This window comes from Rana temporaria, chromosome 3 (assembly GCF_905171775.1).
Source record: "Rana temporaria chromosome 3, aRanTem1.1, whole genome shotgun sequence".
NCBI lineage: Eukaryota > Metazoa > Chordata > Amphibia > Anura > Ranidae > Rana > Rana temporaria.
The window spans coordinates 141,444,248-141,463,675 of NC_053491.1; the positions used below are offsets into that span (position 1 = coordinate 141,444,248).

At 43.6% G+C, this 19,428-nt stretch overlaps 1 protein-coding gene across 1 annotated transcript in view; it reads left to right on the top strand.

Moving 5' to 3' along the window:
• The window catches only part of HBP1 (HMG-box transcription factor 1), a 56,469-nt gene that overhangs the window by 18,184 nt on the left and 18,857 nt on the right, over positions 1-19,428 (top strand). The window contains exons 4-9 of the mRNA XM_040343535.1: positions 715-847; positions 3,507-3,618; positions 7,119-7,231; positions 13,842-13,998; positions 16,369-16,513; positions 18,353-18,667. Of these exons, the coding sequence (XP_040199469.1) occupies positions 715-847; positions 3,507-3,618; positions 7,119-7,231; positions 13,842-13,998; positions 16,369-16,513; positions 18,353-18,667 (975 nt within the window). The remainder of the gene's footprint in view (positions 1-714; positions 848-3,506; positions 3,619-7,118; positions 7,232-13,841; positions 13,999-16,368; positions 16,514-18,352; positions 18,668-19,428) is intronic.

Here is a 19,428-nt window from a genome sequence, read left to right on the forward strand (position 1 = left end):
CCGGAGGGGGGGAGGGTTCCGATCAGCGGGAGTTCCACTTTAGGGTGGAGCTCCGCTTTAATTGCTAACCCCCTGAAAGTTTGTACTGTATTGGTGCTGACTCCATGCAGTGACAAGTCAAGGGAGTAAAGGAACATGAAATTGATTGTGTTCTTCACACAGAGAAGGAATTCTTGTGCTCACTTGTTCTCTAGTTGAAGAAGAGCCTTATTTTGGGTTCTGTCTTTGTAGTACAAGCCTTAGGCCCTTTCACACGGTCGGACCATTCAGGTCTGCCTGTCAGTTTTGTCGGCGGACCTGAACGGGCGCTCCATACATCTCTATTTGGCGTCCGATGTCAGCGAAGACATGTCCGCTGACATCCGATCTGCTAAAATCGGAGGGATGGCGATACGTCGCCTTCCGTCCATGGCATATCGGATCGCTGTCCGCTTTCATCAGATCTGTCCATAGGAGACATCGGCACTGGACAAGCCCCTCCCCGCTCGGTGAGCAGAGAGGGACCTGTCATCCGCCGGCTCAGCGGAGAGATCTCCCGCAGAGCTGGCAGACTCCGCTGTGACGGTTCCGCCTAGTGTGAAAGGGGCCTTAACCATCAATTCTACGTATTTCATGTATGTTCCATTACCTGAAGTGATAGAGCACTATACAGTAGGGTCCTGATGAAATCTACATAAGTTGTGTGACATGGCTGGTTCTTTTTGTTTTTAATAGATCATCACCTGTTCACATAATCGCTACCAGCAAAAGTTTACATTCCTATGCCCGCCCTCCACCAGTTTCCCCAAATGAGTCCGATCTATCCAAATGTGATTGGAAAGAAGAGACCTCAGTCAGACATGAGCGAGTGAGTTTCTATTTCTTAAGCATTATAAATCAAATGACTTCATATACTAAGCTCAGGCTGGCTTTCTTGTGTTAGAGATGTTATGTTGTACCTATAAAAGGGGAGTTTCTTGAAAATTGCCAATTTTTGCTCTACAGAAGCACAACTTTAATTACAAACGTATTGAGCCTTTCCACTTGTGAGCGACTGAAATGCCAATTCATCCATAGAACAGATCAGGATTGTAAAAACGTGTATATGTGTAATACAAGGCCAATGCCTGGGTCAGACCAACGTGCTCTACCTTGGATAGGGAGTTTTGTTACACAGAGAAAACTACAGGGCACAACAGACCTCTAGTATAACAGAAGGTGGAGAAGAAGAGATGGTCTTGGGAATGATGAATGGAGGGTGCACCGCTTGCTGTAATGCACGTAATTACCAGTGCAGAAATATTACACTAGTAAAATGGATCTCTGCAGGGTCTCTAGGTTCTGGATTTTTATTTTGTTCCTACCTATTACAATTCATCTATAAATACACATTGCTTTTGGGAAATCTAAGTCATGCAGGGATGGACTGGCCATTGGGACTACAGAGAGTTTCCCGGTGGGCCGATGGCTCAGTGGGCCGGCTCACCTCCTCTCCCTGCCCACAGCGCTCACCTGTGGGGGAACAAAGAAGCAGGGGAGGAGCAGGGGGGATGGCAGAGGAGCATGGGGGAGGGGACAGACAGCTGACTCAACAGCTATGGCCTGGGAGTTTCTCACTTATGCCTAATCTTGTCCCATAAGAGGGGGGCACCGAACTGATTCTTTGTCCCGGGTGAAATAATGTCTAGCTTCCCCACTGGTACTGCCTATAAGAGTACCAGCCGTTCTACTCTAATAAAGTAGAACGGCTAGTGAAGGGGGAGAGGGGGCTTGGGTGACCGGGGGGGTGCGGGAGTTGTCCGACCCCCATGGGAGAGACCTGTCAAATTGGGCCATTCTGGATGAAGTCCAGGGCCAAATTTTTGTCCCAGTCCAGCCCTGGAGTCATGTGTAGCATTAGTAGTGTTTTGGGTGAAAGGTAACGGGTGCAACACGTGGGTAAAGAAACTACATACAGTGGAACCTTGGCTTACGAGCGTAATCCGTTCCAGGAGAATGCTCTTAATCCAAAGCACTTGCATATCAAAGCGAGTTTCCCCATAGAAGTCAATGGAAACTAAAATAATTTGTTCCGCAGTGACTTCTATGGCATGCAATATTGCATGTGGCCAGAGGGGGGGGGCGCCGGAGAGCCTCTGAAATACTCGGGGACAGCTCGGCTGAACTCAGAAACCCTTGGAAAGGCTCAGGACCGGAGTATATGAACAGCTCCAATTGGCTCCGGCGTCCCCGCACCTCTGGCCAAATGCGGTTCTGCACACCATAAGATAGATAGATAATGAACTGGGAACCTGCACTACTTGGCTCACTAGAGAGCTTTTTGGGGTTTTCATATCCGCCTGTAGCAGACTGGAGAAATTTGCACAAATGGAGAGCTGTCGGGGAAAGCACCAGTATAACGGGGAAAACATACAGTTGTTGACAGACTGGAGAGACTTCCAATTTGTAGTATATCCATCATGAATCTACCAGTACTCTATGGCTGACTGGATATTAAATATTCACCATGAATCTACCATCAGCTGTTGCTAGTAGTAAGTTTTCCAAATGAACAAGGGTCAGCAGAGCTGAGAAGAAAATCCATTTTTCTGAGGACACTAGCAAAATAAGAGGTATGAAGGTAGTGGGCAGGATTTTGGCTAACAGTGCTTTTTGTTGCAAGTGTCCCATACTCCTGTAGGCAGCAGTATAACCCAACAGTCCAAGGATTCCTCTGTCTCTCACCAGCATGTTTATTCAGACACTAGAAAAGAAGGTGACTTGTTTCAGACTGGCTTCAGCTTGTATAAGAGTAGTGTGAACAGCAAGCTTTGACAAATTATTTACAGAGCTTTTAGCAAGCTTTGTTGAAGCTTTTAAAGAACCATTCCGCTCCAGTTTGTAAACACAGATCCTAATGGGGGCTTTTATTGCCACTTTAAGCAAGCTGCTAGCAGGCTTCCCTCAAGCTTCAAGAAGTACTGAAGCCTGCTAGCAGCTTGTTTAAAGTGGCAATCGGCACTCCCATTACAATCTATGTTCAACATTTAATAACTGGAGCTGAATGGTACTTTTAAAAGCTTCAACAAAGTTTGCTGGAAGCTCTGGAAATGCTTTGCCAAAGCTTGCTGTCCACACTTCTCTTATAACAGCTAAAGCTGGTATGGAACAGGCCTGAGGCTGGGTTCACACTGCATACCGATGCGACTCCCAGCAGGGGTCCGGTGCGTCCTGGTTCACTGTTTCAGGTCCCATCTCAGCCTGAATTTTGGGCTGAATTCGGACCTGAAATAGACCAAAAAACGCACAGGGCTACTGTGAAAATTCGCACCAGAGCCAGAGATATGTGAACTGGCTCCATAGAGAGCCGGTCACAATCTCCTGCTATTGTGATTTGAATGCGGAGATTCCGCATCCAATTCGCAATAGTGTGAACCCAGCCTGATTCATAGGATTCAGCTGTTGCACAATTACTAGTAACTCTGACTAATTGTGCAGAATTGGCACTTTACTCAAATTTTGTTTATTTTCTGTTGTGTTCATTCCAGGCAAACAGTGAATCGGAGTCTGGCATTTTCTGCATGTCGTCATTTTCTGATGATGATGATTTAGGATGGTGCCATTCTTGGCCACATACCATTTGGCACTGTTTTCTAAAAGGTAATCGCCATGCTATTTATTTATTTTATTTATTACAGGTACTTTTATAGCGCTGTCAATTGACGCAGTGCTTTTACATGTATATTGTACATTCACATCAGTCCCTGCAAACTAAGGTCCCTAATGCAAATTCATACATACACATACTAGCCAATTTAGAGAGAAGCCAATTAGCCTACTAGAAGTGTGGGAGGAGAGCAGAGTACTCGGAGGAAACCCACGCAGGTACAGGCATGCACTATCCTTCGCTTAAAAAAAAAAAATGGAAGTCTAAAGATTGCATGTTTGATTTGTTTTATTTATTATTACAGCAGCTGGTAACAGTTAGTAGTTACTGGTATTTCTCAAATGCATGATGTATGTTTGATTCCATTGAGGAACATTTTATAACTTGGTGTTTATATGTAAATGTTACATTTCAAATGGAAAACTTCCTCTAAACACTAGATGGCGCTCCAGGATTTATAAACTATAAACCTGTGAGATGCTTATGGAACGTGATATCATGGATAAGCATTGTTGCTTGTGCATGAGTAATTTCTGGCCCTCATGTATGAAGATGATGTAACCACGCTAGACTGCCCTCCAGATTTCACTGACAGCCCACACCTCTGTTAGTCGAGCAGTGCCATCTCGGGGTGCTAAGGAATTTTTGTGTAGCCTCAAATATCAAAGCCTTAAAGCGGAGGTGCCGCTACAAACACTGTAGCTGCTGACTTTTAATAAGGACACTTACCTGTTCTAGGTTCCCCCAATGTGACCCCCCCCCCCCCCCCCGAGGCCGATCCCTTCGATCGTGGCAGGTTCCGGCGTCGCCATTCTTACTAAGGGAAACGGGCAGTGGAGCCTTGCGGCTTCACTGCGCATGCACGATTCGCGTGGCGCTTTATGAATGGGTGGCTGTTCTCTGGGATACACACAGTTCCCAGAAGATGGCGCACCCCATTCCCCAGAAGACAACGCAAGGAGGACAACCAGCTGCGGACTAGGAAGAGGCAGATTAGGAAGATCTGCCTAGCAACCACCATTTCTGGTAAGTAAAACATTTTTTTTTTTTTTTTTTAATTCTTTTTTTTTTTGTCTGTCTGCTTTAGACAGGCTAGTTGATTTAAATGGGGACATTACAACTGTACTGGCAGAACAGCTGGGTGGACCATACTTCTGTAACCCATTCAAAGATAAATTGGTGGCTAATTTATTGGTATCTGAGTTTGATCAATAGGTCCTTAAATTAATATTTTTTTGCATGCTGCTATGCTAAGACTATTTTTTTTTATTAAAGCAAATAAAGGGGATGTTTGCAAAGGAAAAAAAAATATTTTTTCTTTTATATAATTTTTATTTTTAGGGTGGACCTCCGCTTTAAGCTAGGCATATGGAAGTACTATCATCTAAAAATTATGTAGGAAAGGGGGGGGCGTGGGGACAGTTGCCGAGGCTGACCAAACATACACTCCGACCCACAAAGGTTTTTGGTGGACCATCTTGGTACTGATACACAATAATAAATATATAGTAAAAATTATATAATTTATTGCATATAAAAAACATACATGGGTCTCAATATAAAAAGTTCAAAACAGTATACAAATACTCAAAGGTTTCCCCAAGAAGTATCTGATGATGGAGTTTTCTCATAGATTAACTAGTCCTCTACTAGTTTCTCGGTTCATAGACCGCTTTGTCAGGTTGAATAATCTATAAAATAAGTAATGTAATAAGACACAAAACAAATTACAAAAAATATGAAAGCATATTACATAATGCTCAGCAATGGCACTGGGAAGCTGCGTACCCAACAGGTCCACAGCCAGGTACGGTCCCCAGGTACGGTTGAGTAATTTGTTTTGTGTCTTATTGCATTACGTGTTTTATAGATTATTCCTCCTGACGAAGCGGTCTATGTACCGTGAAACTAGTAGAGGATTGGTTAATCTATGAGAAAACTCCATCATCAGATACTTCTTGGGTAAACCTTTGAGTATTTGTATACGGTTTTGAACTTTTTATATTGAGACCTATGTATGTTTATTTGTTCTTGTATTGAGACCTGTATGTTTTTTATCTGTAATAAATGATATAATTTTTACTCTAAATAAATTATTGTGTATCAGTACCAAGATCGTCCACCAAAAACCTTTTGTGGGTCAGAATGTATGTTTGGTCAGTCTCAGCAACGCTCCCATCCTCCTGCTCATTTTTCTATATCAGGGTGCTGTTGTCACATCCATGTGGCATTTCTGTCACTAAAGGTTAGAAATACAACTCTATTAGGTAGATTCAGGTACAATGGCGTTAATTTAGGGCGGCGTAGCCTGTTTAGGCTACGCCGCCGTAAATTAGCTAGGCTAATAATGATTCTCAATATACTTACCTGCTAATTTACGGCGGCGTAGCCTAAAACGAGCGGGCGTAAGGGCGCCTAATTCAAATGGGTTGGGGGAGCGTGTTTCATGGTAATGAGGCTTGACCTCACGTTTTTGAAGTTTTTTGTCACTGCGCATGCGCCGGGCGACTACATTTCCCAGTGTGCATTGCGGCTAAGTACGCCGTACGGGCCTATTGATTTTGACGTGGATGTAAATCCCGATTCGCGGGTGACTTGCGCAAACGATGTAAAAATTTCGAATTTCGCGGCGGGAACGGCGGCCATACTTAACATTACTATTCCACTAGAGCCTAGCACTAACTTTACGCGGCCTATCTCTTACGTAAACGGCGTAAAAGTACTGCGTCGGCCTGGCGTACGTTCGTGAATCGGCGTATCCCCCTCATTTACATAATCTACGCCGGCCGCAATGGAAGCGCCATCTAGCAGCCATCAGAAAAATTGCAATCTAAGATAGGACGGCTTGCGCCGTCCTATCTTAGATATGTTTAAGCGTATCTCTGTTAGAGAAAACACTTAAACATAGGTCGGTGCAGATTCAGAGTTAGGTCGGCTTATCTGTAGATAAGCCGGCCTAACTCTTTCTGAATCTACCTATATATGTATATCTTCGTATTGTTTGTTGAAAGTGAATTATTAGTAGGTGAGCAGTTCATGGAGTGGCTACTAACAAGGTTCATTAATCAGGTTACGGAATCGGAACCATAGCGTTCATTCTGACTGTCCATTGTAGTCACTTTTGATCTTTCTCAGGTGTTTTCTCACCAATAGACCATAGAACTGATGCTACACTATACTGAGAAATCGCACCGCAGCCCTTAGCAGTCGATTAAAATAATCAAGCTATTTTGTGTTCATTTGCCAAGCGTAATTATTTGGAGAGTTTTCACTAGACAATCAAGTAATCATTATCAAGCCGAATTATTACTTGATTGAACCTTCCCGCTTCCATTGTACTGCACTTAGTGCAATTACCAGCATGGGGTCGTACTGAATGACACAAAGCATTGGCAGAATATCTCCATGTGCCTCACCATCTAGATTTTTGATTTTTAGTTTAGTCTACAGCCCTCACTTTATTATTTTTCTACTCTTCTTTAATCTTCTTCAGGTACACGTCTATGCTTTCATAAAGGACGCAAGAAAGTGTGGCAGGATGTGGAAGATTTTGCCAAAATTGTACATTGTAGAAACCAACGTGGGACAACGATTGGCTCTCAGAAGGTAGTGCATTTTTTAACTTGCTACCTGCAGGCCTCACAAAAATATGGCAGAAAGTTTAATATACTATAAAGCAGGCATCACTAAATGGCGGGCTGTGGTCCAGACCCGGAGTGAGTGACAGTCCTGTGCAGACCACCACGGTCGCACCATTTAGCTGCTTGTGTCTTCTTTTCCTTCCAACGCTACTGTCATCTTCACTGTGGGGTAGAGAGAGGGAGGTCTGGATGGAGGATGGGAGCTGTCCCACTTTTCAAGTTAAGTGGCCCGTTTGTTGCTACGACGCAGGGCGCTCCTAGCAACCAATTACCCACTGGTTAACAGGAGAAACTGGGAAGCTTCCCCATCCGACCTATCACACCGCACTTCTGCTATGAAAGGTAGGACTGGAAGGGGGAGATGAGCATACTGATGTAAAGGAAGGGGCGGGGCACTGCTGTTAAGGTGGACTGCTATGTAAAGGGGGACCTTGATATAAAGGGGGGGCACTGACATGTAACAGGGTGCCGTAAAGCAAGGTGTTAATGTTAAAGGGGCTATACTGTAAAGGGGGGAGGACTTTGATGTGAAGAGAGCTGTAATGTAAGGGGGGGGCACATGATGTAAGGGGTGAACTGTGATGTGACCAAGGGGTTTCTATAATTAAAGCCGGAGTTCACCCAATTAAGTTTTTTTTTCTCTTTTCCCCTTGGATGCTCGTTTTGTCTAGGGGAATTGGCTAGTTGTTTTAAAATATGAGCCGTAATTACCGTTTTCGAGATGCATCTTCTCCGTCGCTTCCGGGTATGGGTCTTCGGGAGCGGGCGTTCCTTCTTGATTGACAGTCTTCCGAGAGGCTTCCGACGGTCGCATCCATCGTGTCACTAGTAGCCGAAAGAAGCCGAACGTCGGTGCGGCTCTATACTGCGCCTGCGCACCGGCGTTCGGCTTCTTTCGGAAAATCGTGACGCGATGGATGCGACCGTCGGAAGCCTCTCGGAAGACTGTCAATCAAGAAGGAACGCCCAGTCCCGCAGCCCATACCCGGAAGCGGCGGAGAAGATGCATCTCGTAAAAGGTAAGTACGGCTCATATTTTAAAACAACTAGCCGATTCCCCTAGACAAAACGAGCATCCATCTAAGGGGAAAAATAGTTATGTATTGATTTTAATATTTCTTTACAGCGCCACATACACCCTGAAGGGTGTGTCTAAGCGCTGGAAGGAGGTCCGCTGGTCTATTCTGGCCCAAAAAGCAATCCAAGAGAAAAAAGAAAAAAAGACTTTGTAGACGAACTGATGGCTCGTGTACATAAAAGAAAGAGAAACCATATAAAATATCAACAATAAAAACAAACGGTAGCAAGGGGGTTTGGAGTGAGGGGGACATAGGGTGAGGGGAGGAGGGGCCAGGTCAGTTTAATAGGCGTGGTCATAATCAACTTGCCCCAAAGAGGAAGGTTTTCAGAGCCTTTCTGAAGGTAATAAGAACAGTGGACTTCCTCAAAGGCAACGGGAGAAGGTTCCAAAGCGAGGCGGCTCTGGCTCTGAAGGATCGGCCACCGAACGAAATCAACCTTACTAGAGGGATGACAGCAAAGTCCTGATCGGCCGATCTCAGTGCCCTGGGGGGATGGTAGTGTATGGCCAAGTTATTAATGAACAATGTATGGGTGAACCTCCGCTTTAAAGGGGGCCTGTATTGTAAAAGGAGGGACTTTTATGTGAAGGAGGCTTTGAAATGTAAAGATTGGGGACTGCAATGTAAAGAGAGGGACTATGATGCAAACGAGGGCATTGTGATGTAAATAAGGGTGGGACTGTGATGTAAAAGAGTGCACTCTGATGTAAATAAGGGGACTGTGATACAAAGTTGGGGGGGATGGGGGATGAATGATGGCAAAAACCAGTGATTCATACCTCTACTGGAAGAACATTTTACAGACTGGACCTCTGTGAATTTTAATTCAATACCCCTGGTATATACTAGAGTATAAACCACAAACTGCTGTCTAGTTCATGGAGTCAGGAGTTAGTAAGATTTTTTTTTTTTATAAGGGATTAACACTGGCTGCTTTAGTTTTATTAGTTTTATATGTGTTACTTTGTAGGCTTTTACAGTTTTATTACTCAAATGTTTGCAAAGTATATATACACAGAGCTGTGTGCGCAGCATTGCGGAATGTGGTACTTTAATTAATGCTAAAGTAAATAATTTCTTTGGCATAAGTATACCTTATTTACTATTGTCTGACTGGCCACACATGAATATGGAAGATTGTGTTGCGGTGCAGAGAATTTGTGTTCTCCTATCCTATTATAAACTTGTGCAGCCTAGCATTCTACAGTTCCCTATTATATGTACTCCTCTAAATGCCATACTGTGAGGATGATATATCAGATATATTGGAGTAAACCTGGAAAGGATACTCATGGCAATACGTTGTATTGAATGTGCTGTGAAGTTGCACCAATTTTGCTCCAGTTTGTCTAAAATGCTGCTTGTATTTAAGGAGATTTATTATTATTATTATTATTATTATTATTATTATTATTATTATTATAATACAGGATTTATTTAGTGCCAACAGTTTGCGCAGCCTTTACAACATGGGGAAAGACAGTACAATTGCAATAGAATTCAATACAGGAAGGTTCAGAGGGCCCTGCTCATTAGAGCTTACAATCTAGAAGGGAGGGTCAAGTGGAACAAAGGGTAGTAGCTGTGGGGGGTGATCAGATGGACAAAATGAAAATACACTTGTTAGGTGTGAGTCTGATAGGCTTCTCTGAAGAGGAGGTTTTTCAGGGATGGTCTAAAAGCTAATAGAGTAGGAGATAGACAGATTGGGGTAAGGAGTTCCATAGGCTTTGAGAGGCTCTGGAAAAGTCCTAGAGACAAGCGTGGGTGGAGGTCTTGAGAAGAACGAAGAGAACGATTAGGTTGGTATTTTGAGACTAGGGCTTCACTAGAGACTAGACTAGGACTAGAGTTGTGGATGGCTTTGTAGGTAGTTGTTAGTATTTTGAATTTAATTTGTTGGGTGAGCGGAAGGAAGCCAGTGGAGGGATTGACAGAGAGGAGAAGCAGAGACAGAGCGGTTGGTAGAGTGGATGAGTCTGGCAGCAGCATTCATGATGGACTGAAGCTTGGGATGTGCTTTTCTGACCTGAGAAAAAAAATCATCCCAGTGTTGGTTATACTATATTTTGCTTTTCAAATTTCTGAACACATTTGTTTTATATAATTCTTTATATTCGTTATAATAACAAAGTTAATAGTGAGTTTTGATGAGTGCAAGTAATTTGCTAGATTTTAAATTCATAATTTGGCCTATTTCACACGGGCTTCATTTTATATATGTGCAGTGTGAACGTCAAGCTTTGACAAATCATTTCCAGAGCTTCCAGCAAGCTTTGTTGAAGCTTTTAAAGCAGGGCTCGACAAAATCCGGGCGCCAGGTAGCAATTGCGACAAATTGTGACCTGGCGCCTGCCGGTAATTGAGGCCGCGGCCTACAAGGCCGCAAAGCCGTGGCCTCAATTACCGGCCGCCGCGGGCCCGCCGGGATCCTGTGTCTCCGTGCCCCCCACCTCCCCCACGCGATCGTGGTGGGCCTGCGGCGGCCGGTAATTGAGGCCGTGGCCTTGTGAAGTCCCAAGCTTCCTTCTGTGACCTGGCGCCATCTGGTGGTGGCCGTTGGCATTACAAGTAAAACCAGTTCTAATGTGTAAATTTTCACTGTTTTCACTGCCATCTCCTTCCCTCTAATTAGAACCCCCAAACATTATATATATTTTTTATTCGAACACCCTAGAGAATAAAATGGCGATCGTTGCAATACTTTCTGTCACGCCGTATTTGCGCAGCGGTCTTACAAGTGCACTTTTTTGGGGAAAAAATACACTTTTTTTTTTTATTAAAAAAAAAGACAACAGTAAAATTATCCCAATTTCTTTTTTTATATTGTGAAAGATAATGTTACGCCGAGTAAATTGATACCCAATATGTCATGCTTCAAAATTGCGTCCGCTCGTGGAATGCCGACAAACTTTTACCCTTTAAAATCTCCATAGGCGACGTTTAAAAAATTCTACAGGTTGCATGTTTTGAGTTACAGAGGAGGTCTAGAGCTAGAATTATTGCTCTCGCTCTAACGATCGCGGCAATACCTCACATGTGTGGTTTGAATACCGTTTACATATGCGGGTGCTACTCATGTATGTGTTCGCTTCTGCGTGCGAGCTCGACGGGGCGCATTTTCTGGCTCCTAACTTTTTTAGCTGGCTCCTAGATTCCAAGCAAATTTGTCAAACCCTATTTTAAAGTACTATTCAACTCCAGTTTGTAAATGTTGAACATAGATCCTAATAGGAGATACGCCGGGTATCAGGAGATACGCCGTCGTATCTCTTTTGTGAATCTGGCCCATCATTTCCAAAGCTTCCAGCAAGCTTTGTTAAAGCTTTTAAAGTACCATTCAACTCTAGTTTGTAAATGTTGAACATAGATCCTAATGGGAGTGCTGATTACCACTTTAAGCAAGCTAGTAGCAGGCTTTAGTACTTATTGAAGCTTGTATAAACTCGCTGAAGACTGCTACCAGCTTACTTAAAGTGGTAATCAGCACTCCCATTAGGATCTATGTTCAACATTTACAAACTAGAGTTGAATGGTACTTTAAAAGCTTTAACAAAGCTTGCTGGAAGCTTTGGAAATGATGGGCCAGATTCACAAAAGAGATACGACGGCGTATCTCCTGATACGCCTTCGTATCTCTCAGAGTATCTATGCGGCTGATTCATAGAATCAGTTACGCATAGATAGCCCTAAGATCCGACAGGTGTAATTGACTTACACCGTCGGATCTTAGGATGCAATACTTCGGCCGCCGCTGGGTGGAGTTTGCGTCGTTTTCCAGCGTCGGGTATGCAAATGAGCTTTTGCGGCGATCCACAAAGGTTTTCGTGTTCGTTACGTCGTCGCTAGTCGTTTTTTCCCGTCGCAAAGTTAGGCCTGCTTTAACATGGCTTAAATTTAGGCGAGCCATGTTAAAGTATGGCCGTCGTTCCCGCGTCGAATTTCAATTTTTTTTTGCGTAAATAAGAAAGTACGTTATGCACGTCGCTGTTCAAAAAAATGACGTCACTTCGCGCAAAGCACAGCGGGAATTTCAAAACGGAGCATGCGCAGTACGTCCGGCGCGGGAGCGCGCCTAATTTAAATGGTACACGCCCCATTTGAATTAGGCAGGCTTGCGCCGGACGCCTTTACGTTACACCGCCGTAAGTTTACACGCAAGTGCTTGGTGAATCAGGCACTTGCGCTGAAAACTTGCGGCGGTGTAACGTATAGACGATACATTACGCCGCCGCAGTTATATGTGAATCTGGCCCGATATGTCAAGGCTTGCTGTTCACACTACTCTTTTTTATATAAACTGAAGCCCGTGTGAAACGGGTCTAAGACATGATCTTGTCCACTATTTCTTCTGTGCTATGAGAACTTGTGTTTCTCAAGTGTAATGTCTCTGCTGGAATATTTTGTTTAAAAGTACCAACAGACAGTAGAGGACAGTTAAATACGCAGGCATGGTCCAACCTACCTTTGGTGCTTAAAGTAGACCATAGACAAGTTGAAAAAGTTCTGTCGATGCCAAAAGAAATCATATGACGCTGCCATCAATTGTTTCTTGATTTTCTAAAAAAAAATCCAGCTTGTTGGATCAGGCCCTTTCGCTTGTGGCATAGCTGGCATAGTAATGATGCGAAAAACTAACAATCAACACAAATTTTACGACTCGTCTATGGCCTGTGGCGATGACGCCACTCCCGTGCATGTCACAGCACGATCTCCTTTTAGAAAAGGCACGACCGCAATTTCTAAAAGTTTCTAAAGTGCACCTGCGCTGTTGTCTACAACCCGCCTACGCCCGTCTCTTTTGTAAATATCTTCTAAACCGTGGTTTAGGAGATATTTCGGGTTTACAACCACTTTAAGTCTACATGTAGCGGACCATTTGCATTTAGCCTATGCAAAAGTGTGGGGGAGCATTATGCGGACATCTCCCTGCAACTAGACCAGATTTTCCCGTGTGGGGTCTGCAGGCACATCGGAGAGATTTGACTGACTGTCCCTTTCACAAGTTTTTGTTTTGGTAGCAGAGAGACCACATACAAGGGAAATTTTGGATTTTAGTTTTTTAATGGCATTAAAAATGGCATTAAAAATTTTGAACATGCTCAAAGTTTTCACGACGTACGTTGTCGTTTTTAACGTTGTAAAAAATGGTCGTGTGTGGGCTTTAACGATGTGAAAAAAATGCGCATGCTCAGAAGCAAGTTATGAGACGGGAGCGCTCGTTCTGGTAAAACTAGCGTTCGTAATGGAGTAAGCACATTCATCGCGCTGTAACAGACAGAAAAGCGCAAATCGTCTTTTACTAACACGAAATCAGCCCCAAGGGTTGCGCCATCCGCATGGAACTCCCCCTTTATAGTGCTGGGTTGAAAAAAACATTTTTTCTAGACCATTAAAAACGTAATTTTTTACAACCCGAAAAACGGTCGTGTGTACGCGTGGCATAAGTCTTGGCATTTTTCCTAAATGTGCACACTTTTGTCTCTATTCCAGGGCTATGGCTCAGAAGGTCTTAAGCTGATTTCACATGAAGAGAGCGTGTCGTATGGAGAATCTGTTCTTCAGCTTACTTTTGATCCAGGTACAGCAGAAGATGGCCCGCTTACAGCAGTGTGCAGATCGGATCACCCCTTCTATGTAAAAAATAAAGGTACATTTATCATTTTTAAGGACTTTTTTTCCTTTTTGTAATTCTGTTATCCTCTGATTTGCCACTGCTGGCTTCTCTAGAGGAAAGTGGTGGTATTCATCCTTAATAGGTCAACTAGTCCAAATTTTCAAACTCAGCTACCCTTCAAGGGCCATCTATGCTACACCTTTATATACTGATCATATAAATGTGGTTGTTATACTACCGTATCTGCGTATATCTTCTGATGCTGCTTTAATCAAGTTTTGTAACCCCTTCACATCGACCATACGCAAATTTGTGTTAGTGGCTTGAAGGGGTTAAACGTGTGTGATGCCTGCAGGTGCAGCCATCACCCAGTACCGTTTTTTTTTAGAGACAGTGGATGGCTTTGTAGTGATAACTACCAATGAGGCTAAAAGTCGCTCGACTGTTATACTAAAGGAGCGGGAGGGGACATCCCCTGCCACCTTCTGCCGCTCTTCCTGGGCCTCCCGTCCCACCGGGAGGCTCGAGCCACCAGCCAGGACATCCGCCGCCTAGGCTGAGACCTGAACAAAGCCGCATTCGGCTTCGATTGGGTCTGCGATCTAAAAATCCCAAAAGCAACGTCCCTTCTGGTTTGCTCAGCTGCCAATGGCGCCGATTTAACCACTTAAGGACCGCCTCCTGCACATATACGTCGGCAGAATGGCACGGCTGGACACAAGCACGTATATATACGTCCTGTACTTGTACCCAGCCGTGGGTCGCGGGCGCGCGCCCGCTCGAGTGCGGCGATCGGTCCCCGGAGCTGAAGAACGGGGAGAGCCGTGTGTAAACACGGCTTCCCCGTGCTTCACTGTGGCGGCGTATCAATCGCGTCATCCCCTTTATAGGGGAGACACGATCGATGACGTCACACCTACAGCCACACCCCCCTACAGTTGTAAACACAAAGTGAAGCCTAACTCCTACAGCGCCCCCTGTGGTTAACTCCCAAACTGCAACTGTCATTTTCACAATAAACAATGCAATTTAAATGCATTTTTTACTGTGAAAATGACAATGGTCCCAAAAATGTGTCAAAATTGTCCGAAGTGTCCGCCATAATGTCGCAGTCACGGTAAAAATCGCTGATCGCCGCCATTAGTAGTAAAAAAAATAAAAAAAATAAAAATGCAATAAAACTATCCCCTATTTTGTAAACGCTATAAATTTTGCGCAAACCAACCGATAAACGATTATTGCGATTTTTTTTTTTTTTTTTTTTTTTTACCAAAAATAGGTAGGAGAATACGTATCGGCCTAAACTGAGGGGGAAAAAAAAAATTATATATGTTTTTGGGGGATATTTATTATAGCAAAAAGTAAAAAATATTGAATTTTTTTCAAAATTGTCGCTCTATTTTTGTTTATAGCGCAAAAACTAAAAACCGCAGATGTGATCAAATACCACCAAAATAAAGCTCTATTTGTGGGGAAAAAAGGACGCCAATTTTGTTTGGGAGCCACGTCGCACGACCGCGCAATTGTCTGTTAAAGCGGCGCAGATCCCGAACTATAAAAACACCTTGGGTCTTTAGCCAGCATATTGGTCCAGGGCTTAAGTGGTTAAAAAAAGATTGCAGTATTCAAATCATCAAAATCTGCGATTCTGAATACTTTTGAGTGCAAAGGAGGAATTTTGGGGTCTTTTAGACCCCTGATCCCTCCATAAAGAGTACCTGTCATCACCTATTACTTTTGGAAGGGATGTTTACATTCCTTGTGACAGCAATAAAAGTGATCAGATTTTTTTTTTAACTACTAAAGGACCGGAAGAATTTTCCCGCTTAATGACCAGGCCATTTTTTGTGATACGACACGGTGTCGCTTTAACTGACAATTGCGCAGTCGTGCGATATTGTACCCAAACAAAATTTCTGTCCTTTTTTTCCCACAAATAGAGCTTTCTGTTGGTAGTATTTGATCGACTCTGCGGTTTTTATTTTTTGTGCTAAAAACAAGCAAAGAGCGTCAATTAAAAAAAAAAAAAACGATTTACTTTACTTTTTGCTATAATACATATCCCAAATGGCTAAAGGGACAATGTAAATAAATAAAATACGATTTTTTTTTATATAGCGCTCCCGTCCCCGCGTGCTTGTGCAGCAAAGAAAACGTAAACTGTGCTCAAATTACAAATGTGAGGTATCGCCGCGATCGTCGGAGTGAGAGCAGTAATTCTAGCCTGGTAACCATTACAATTTTTTAAAGCGTTGACTATGGAGATTTTTAGGTATCGTAGCTTGTCGCCATTCCACGAGTGTGCGCAATTTCAAAGCGTGACATGTTGGGTAACTACTTAGCTAAATAGCTGCTCAAAAGGGCCTTGTGTACACATTTACTAGGTGTATTTCTTGTTTCTAGGTTGGTCATCATTTTACCCAAGTCTAACTGTGGTTCAGCATGGCATTCCCTGCTATGAAATTCATATCGGTGATATTTGTCTACCTCCTGGTCATCCGGATGCCATAAATTTTGATGATTCTGGTGTTTTTGATACATTTAAAAGGTAATTTAGTTTTAATAATGTCTTCACCTAATTTCTGTATTGTCAAAGTGTGTTCTCTTCATTGACATGCTGTATTTTCTATGGAATGTACAGTATATAGATGATAAAACGGATTTCTGGAAAGTCCATCTAAAGTACAGTGCCGTGAAAAAGTATTCATATCCTTTGAAATTTTCCACATTTTGTCATGTTACAACTAAAAATGTAGATGTATTTTATGTGATAGACCAACACTTGTATTCATTCCCCCCCCCCCCCCCCGAGTCAATACTTTGTAGAACCATTTAACCACTTTTTTCCAAACTGGGAGGAAGCTTGAACAAAAAAGGAATGGAGAATGCCATGTCTTCACATTGTATATGAAAGTCTCCAGACTTTCATATACAATGTGAAGACATGGCAGTCTCCATTCTCCATTCCTTTTTTGTTCAAGCTTCCTCCCAGTTTGGCTACTATATAAGCACAACCTTACATCTTACCCGGGTGCCACATTCTAAAACATTGGCACCAAACAGGCAACTTACTGTAACCATCATAGTCCCGAAAACCCAGATGGTCTCTGACAATCTGCTCTAAAATAATTTGTGCATACTGTGCCATTGTCTGTGTTCTGCCGATGTGATGTCTGTCTGCTAGCTTGTCATGAGCTAATAAGGGTGTATGTTTGTAAAGGGTTACCAAGGATGCCTTCTTATATATAACAAATATATGTACCGTATTTTCCAGCGTATAAGATGACTTTTTGGATGCAAAAAAATGCATCCAAAGTCGGGGGTTGTCTTATACACCGGTGACAGTCTCCGTCTGCTGCGAGCGTCCATGATTTGAAAGCCGCGCCTTCTTCTCAGACTGTCCTGTGATAGGCGGAACACAAATTTTCCCAGCAGCGCCTCTGTTCTGTGTTCCTCCTATCACAGATGTCTTCTCATCCTCGGAAGAGAGGACATCCGTGATAGGCGGAAAACAGAACAGAGGCGCTGCTGGGAAGATTTGTGTTCCGCCTATCACAGGACAGTCTGAGAAGAAGGCGCGGCTTTCAAATCATGGACGCTCGCAGCAGACGGAGACTGTCACCGGCCTGGAAGCCAGAAGCTGCAAAACGTGAGTGATGGCTCAGTGGGGGGGCAAGTGATGGCACAGTGGGGGGGCAAGTGATGGCACAGTGGGGGGGCAAGTGATGGCACAGTGGGGGGGGCAAGTGATGTAATGGCACTGTGGGGGCATGTAATGTAATGTAATGGCACTGTGGGGGCATGTAATGTAATGGCACTGTGGGGGCATGTAATGTAATGGCACTGTGGGGGCATGTAATGTAATGGCACTGTGGGGCATGTAATGTAATGGCACAGTGAGATTTGAAAAAAATCTGTTTCTGTCAGCGGTTCTGGCTACCCCTCGGCTTCCAGAAAGACTAGAAGGAAGGGGGTAGTCTTTTTTATACGGCAAGTATATCCCAAAACCAAAAATGTTCCTGGAAAATTAGGGGGTGTTCTTATACGCCGGCAAATACGATATGTAGAATTGGCAAGAATAAGGATCCCAGATCAGTTCCCAAAGAACAGAAACGGAAGAGATTGAATATTTGTAATTTGCCAATTTGGAGTTATGGGGAAAAAAAAGAAAACTGTATGAGATGCCTCACTGCAAGGACAATGGCAATACGGAATACAAGCTTGAGTCTATTAGATTTAAAGCAAAAACCATGCTGTTGGCCAACCTAAAATGCATGAGAATCTCTATTCCAGAATCTTAAGCTTACCTTCATATATAGAACCATGCCATCTATTTTATAGTAAATCTTTACCAAACAATCCAATCTCTCTTGTTTTTTCTTTTCAGCTATGATTTCACCCCCTTGGACTCTTCTGCCGTGTATGTTTTGAGCAGTATGGCACGTCAGCGTCGGGCATCCTTATCCAATGGTGGCGCTAGCAGCCCAGATCCTGAAAGCTCTAATGGCAAAGACTGTGCATCTCCACAAACTTCCTACTCTTCATTATATAATAAAAATAGCAGGAGTCACAACTCAGGGACACCAAATGCTGTGATGGCCACATCTCCCAACAAGTGCAAAAGACCAATGAATGCCTTCATGCTTTTTGCCAAAAAGTATAGAGTTGAATACACACAGATGTACCCAGGAAAAGATAACCGGTAATGAATCGAGTTTTATCATCCTTTTTAGAAATGCTCATTAAGTGTGAAAAATGAATGGCTGCACAAGCTCTTTCACTTTAGAAGGTTTCTCTTGGTTGGGCTACTAACAAAGCGGTGTAGAGTTGGGACTAATTAAAGCGGAGGTCCGCCTAAGAAAAAAATATTAAAAGCCAGCAGCTACAAATACTGCAGCTGCTGACTTTTAACCACTTAAGGACCCCTTCACGCCGATATACGTTGGCAGAATGGCACGGCTGGGCACAATCACGTACCTGTACGTGTCTCTTTAAGCCCAGTCGTGGGGTCGCAAGCGTGGTCCAAAGCTCCGCGGACCCGATCGCCGCCGGTGTCCCGCGATCGGTCATTGGAGCTGAAGAACGGGGAGAGGTGTGTGTAAACGCACCTTCCCTGTTCTTCGTTGTGGCAGTCTCATTGATCGTCTGTTCCCTGATATATAGCTGCCGAGTTTTATAGAAAGAAAGAATTGTTCAGCTCTAGAACCTGGTTCTAATTGCCTCACCTCCTGTCTCTGGCTATCAAGAATGCTATCAACGTCACAGCCAACAGGATCCTAGCAACCAGAAATGCTAACAATGGGCGGAGCTTGAGGGGAAGTTGAGGTTTACCATCAGGTCTGCACTTTCCTTGTGATTGAAAGCAAGCAGTGGGTGCATTCTGTTGCCAATAGCAGGCTTGTCTATTGACTATAGAAACCAACTGATGGGGATTAAGAAACAATAGTTCCCTATCAGGCTCCA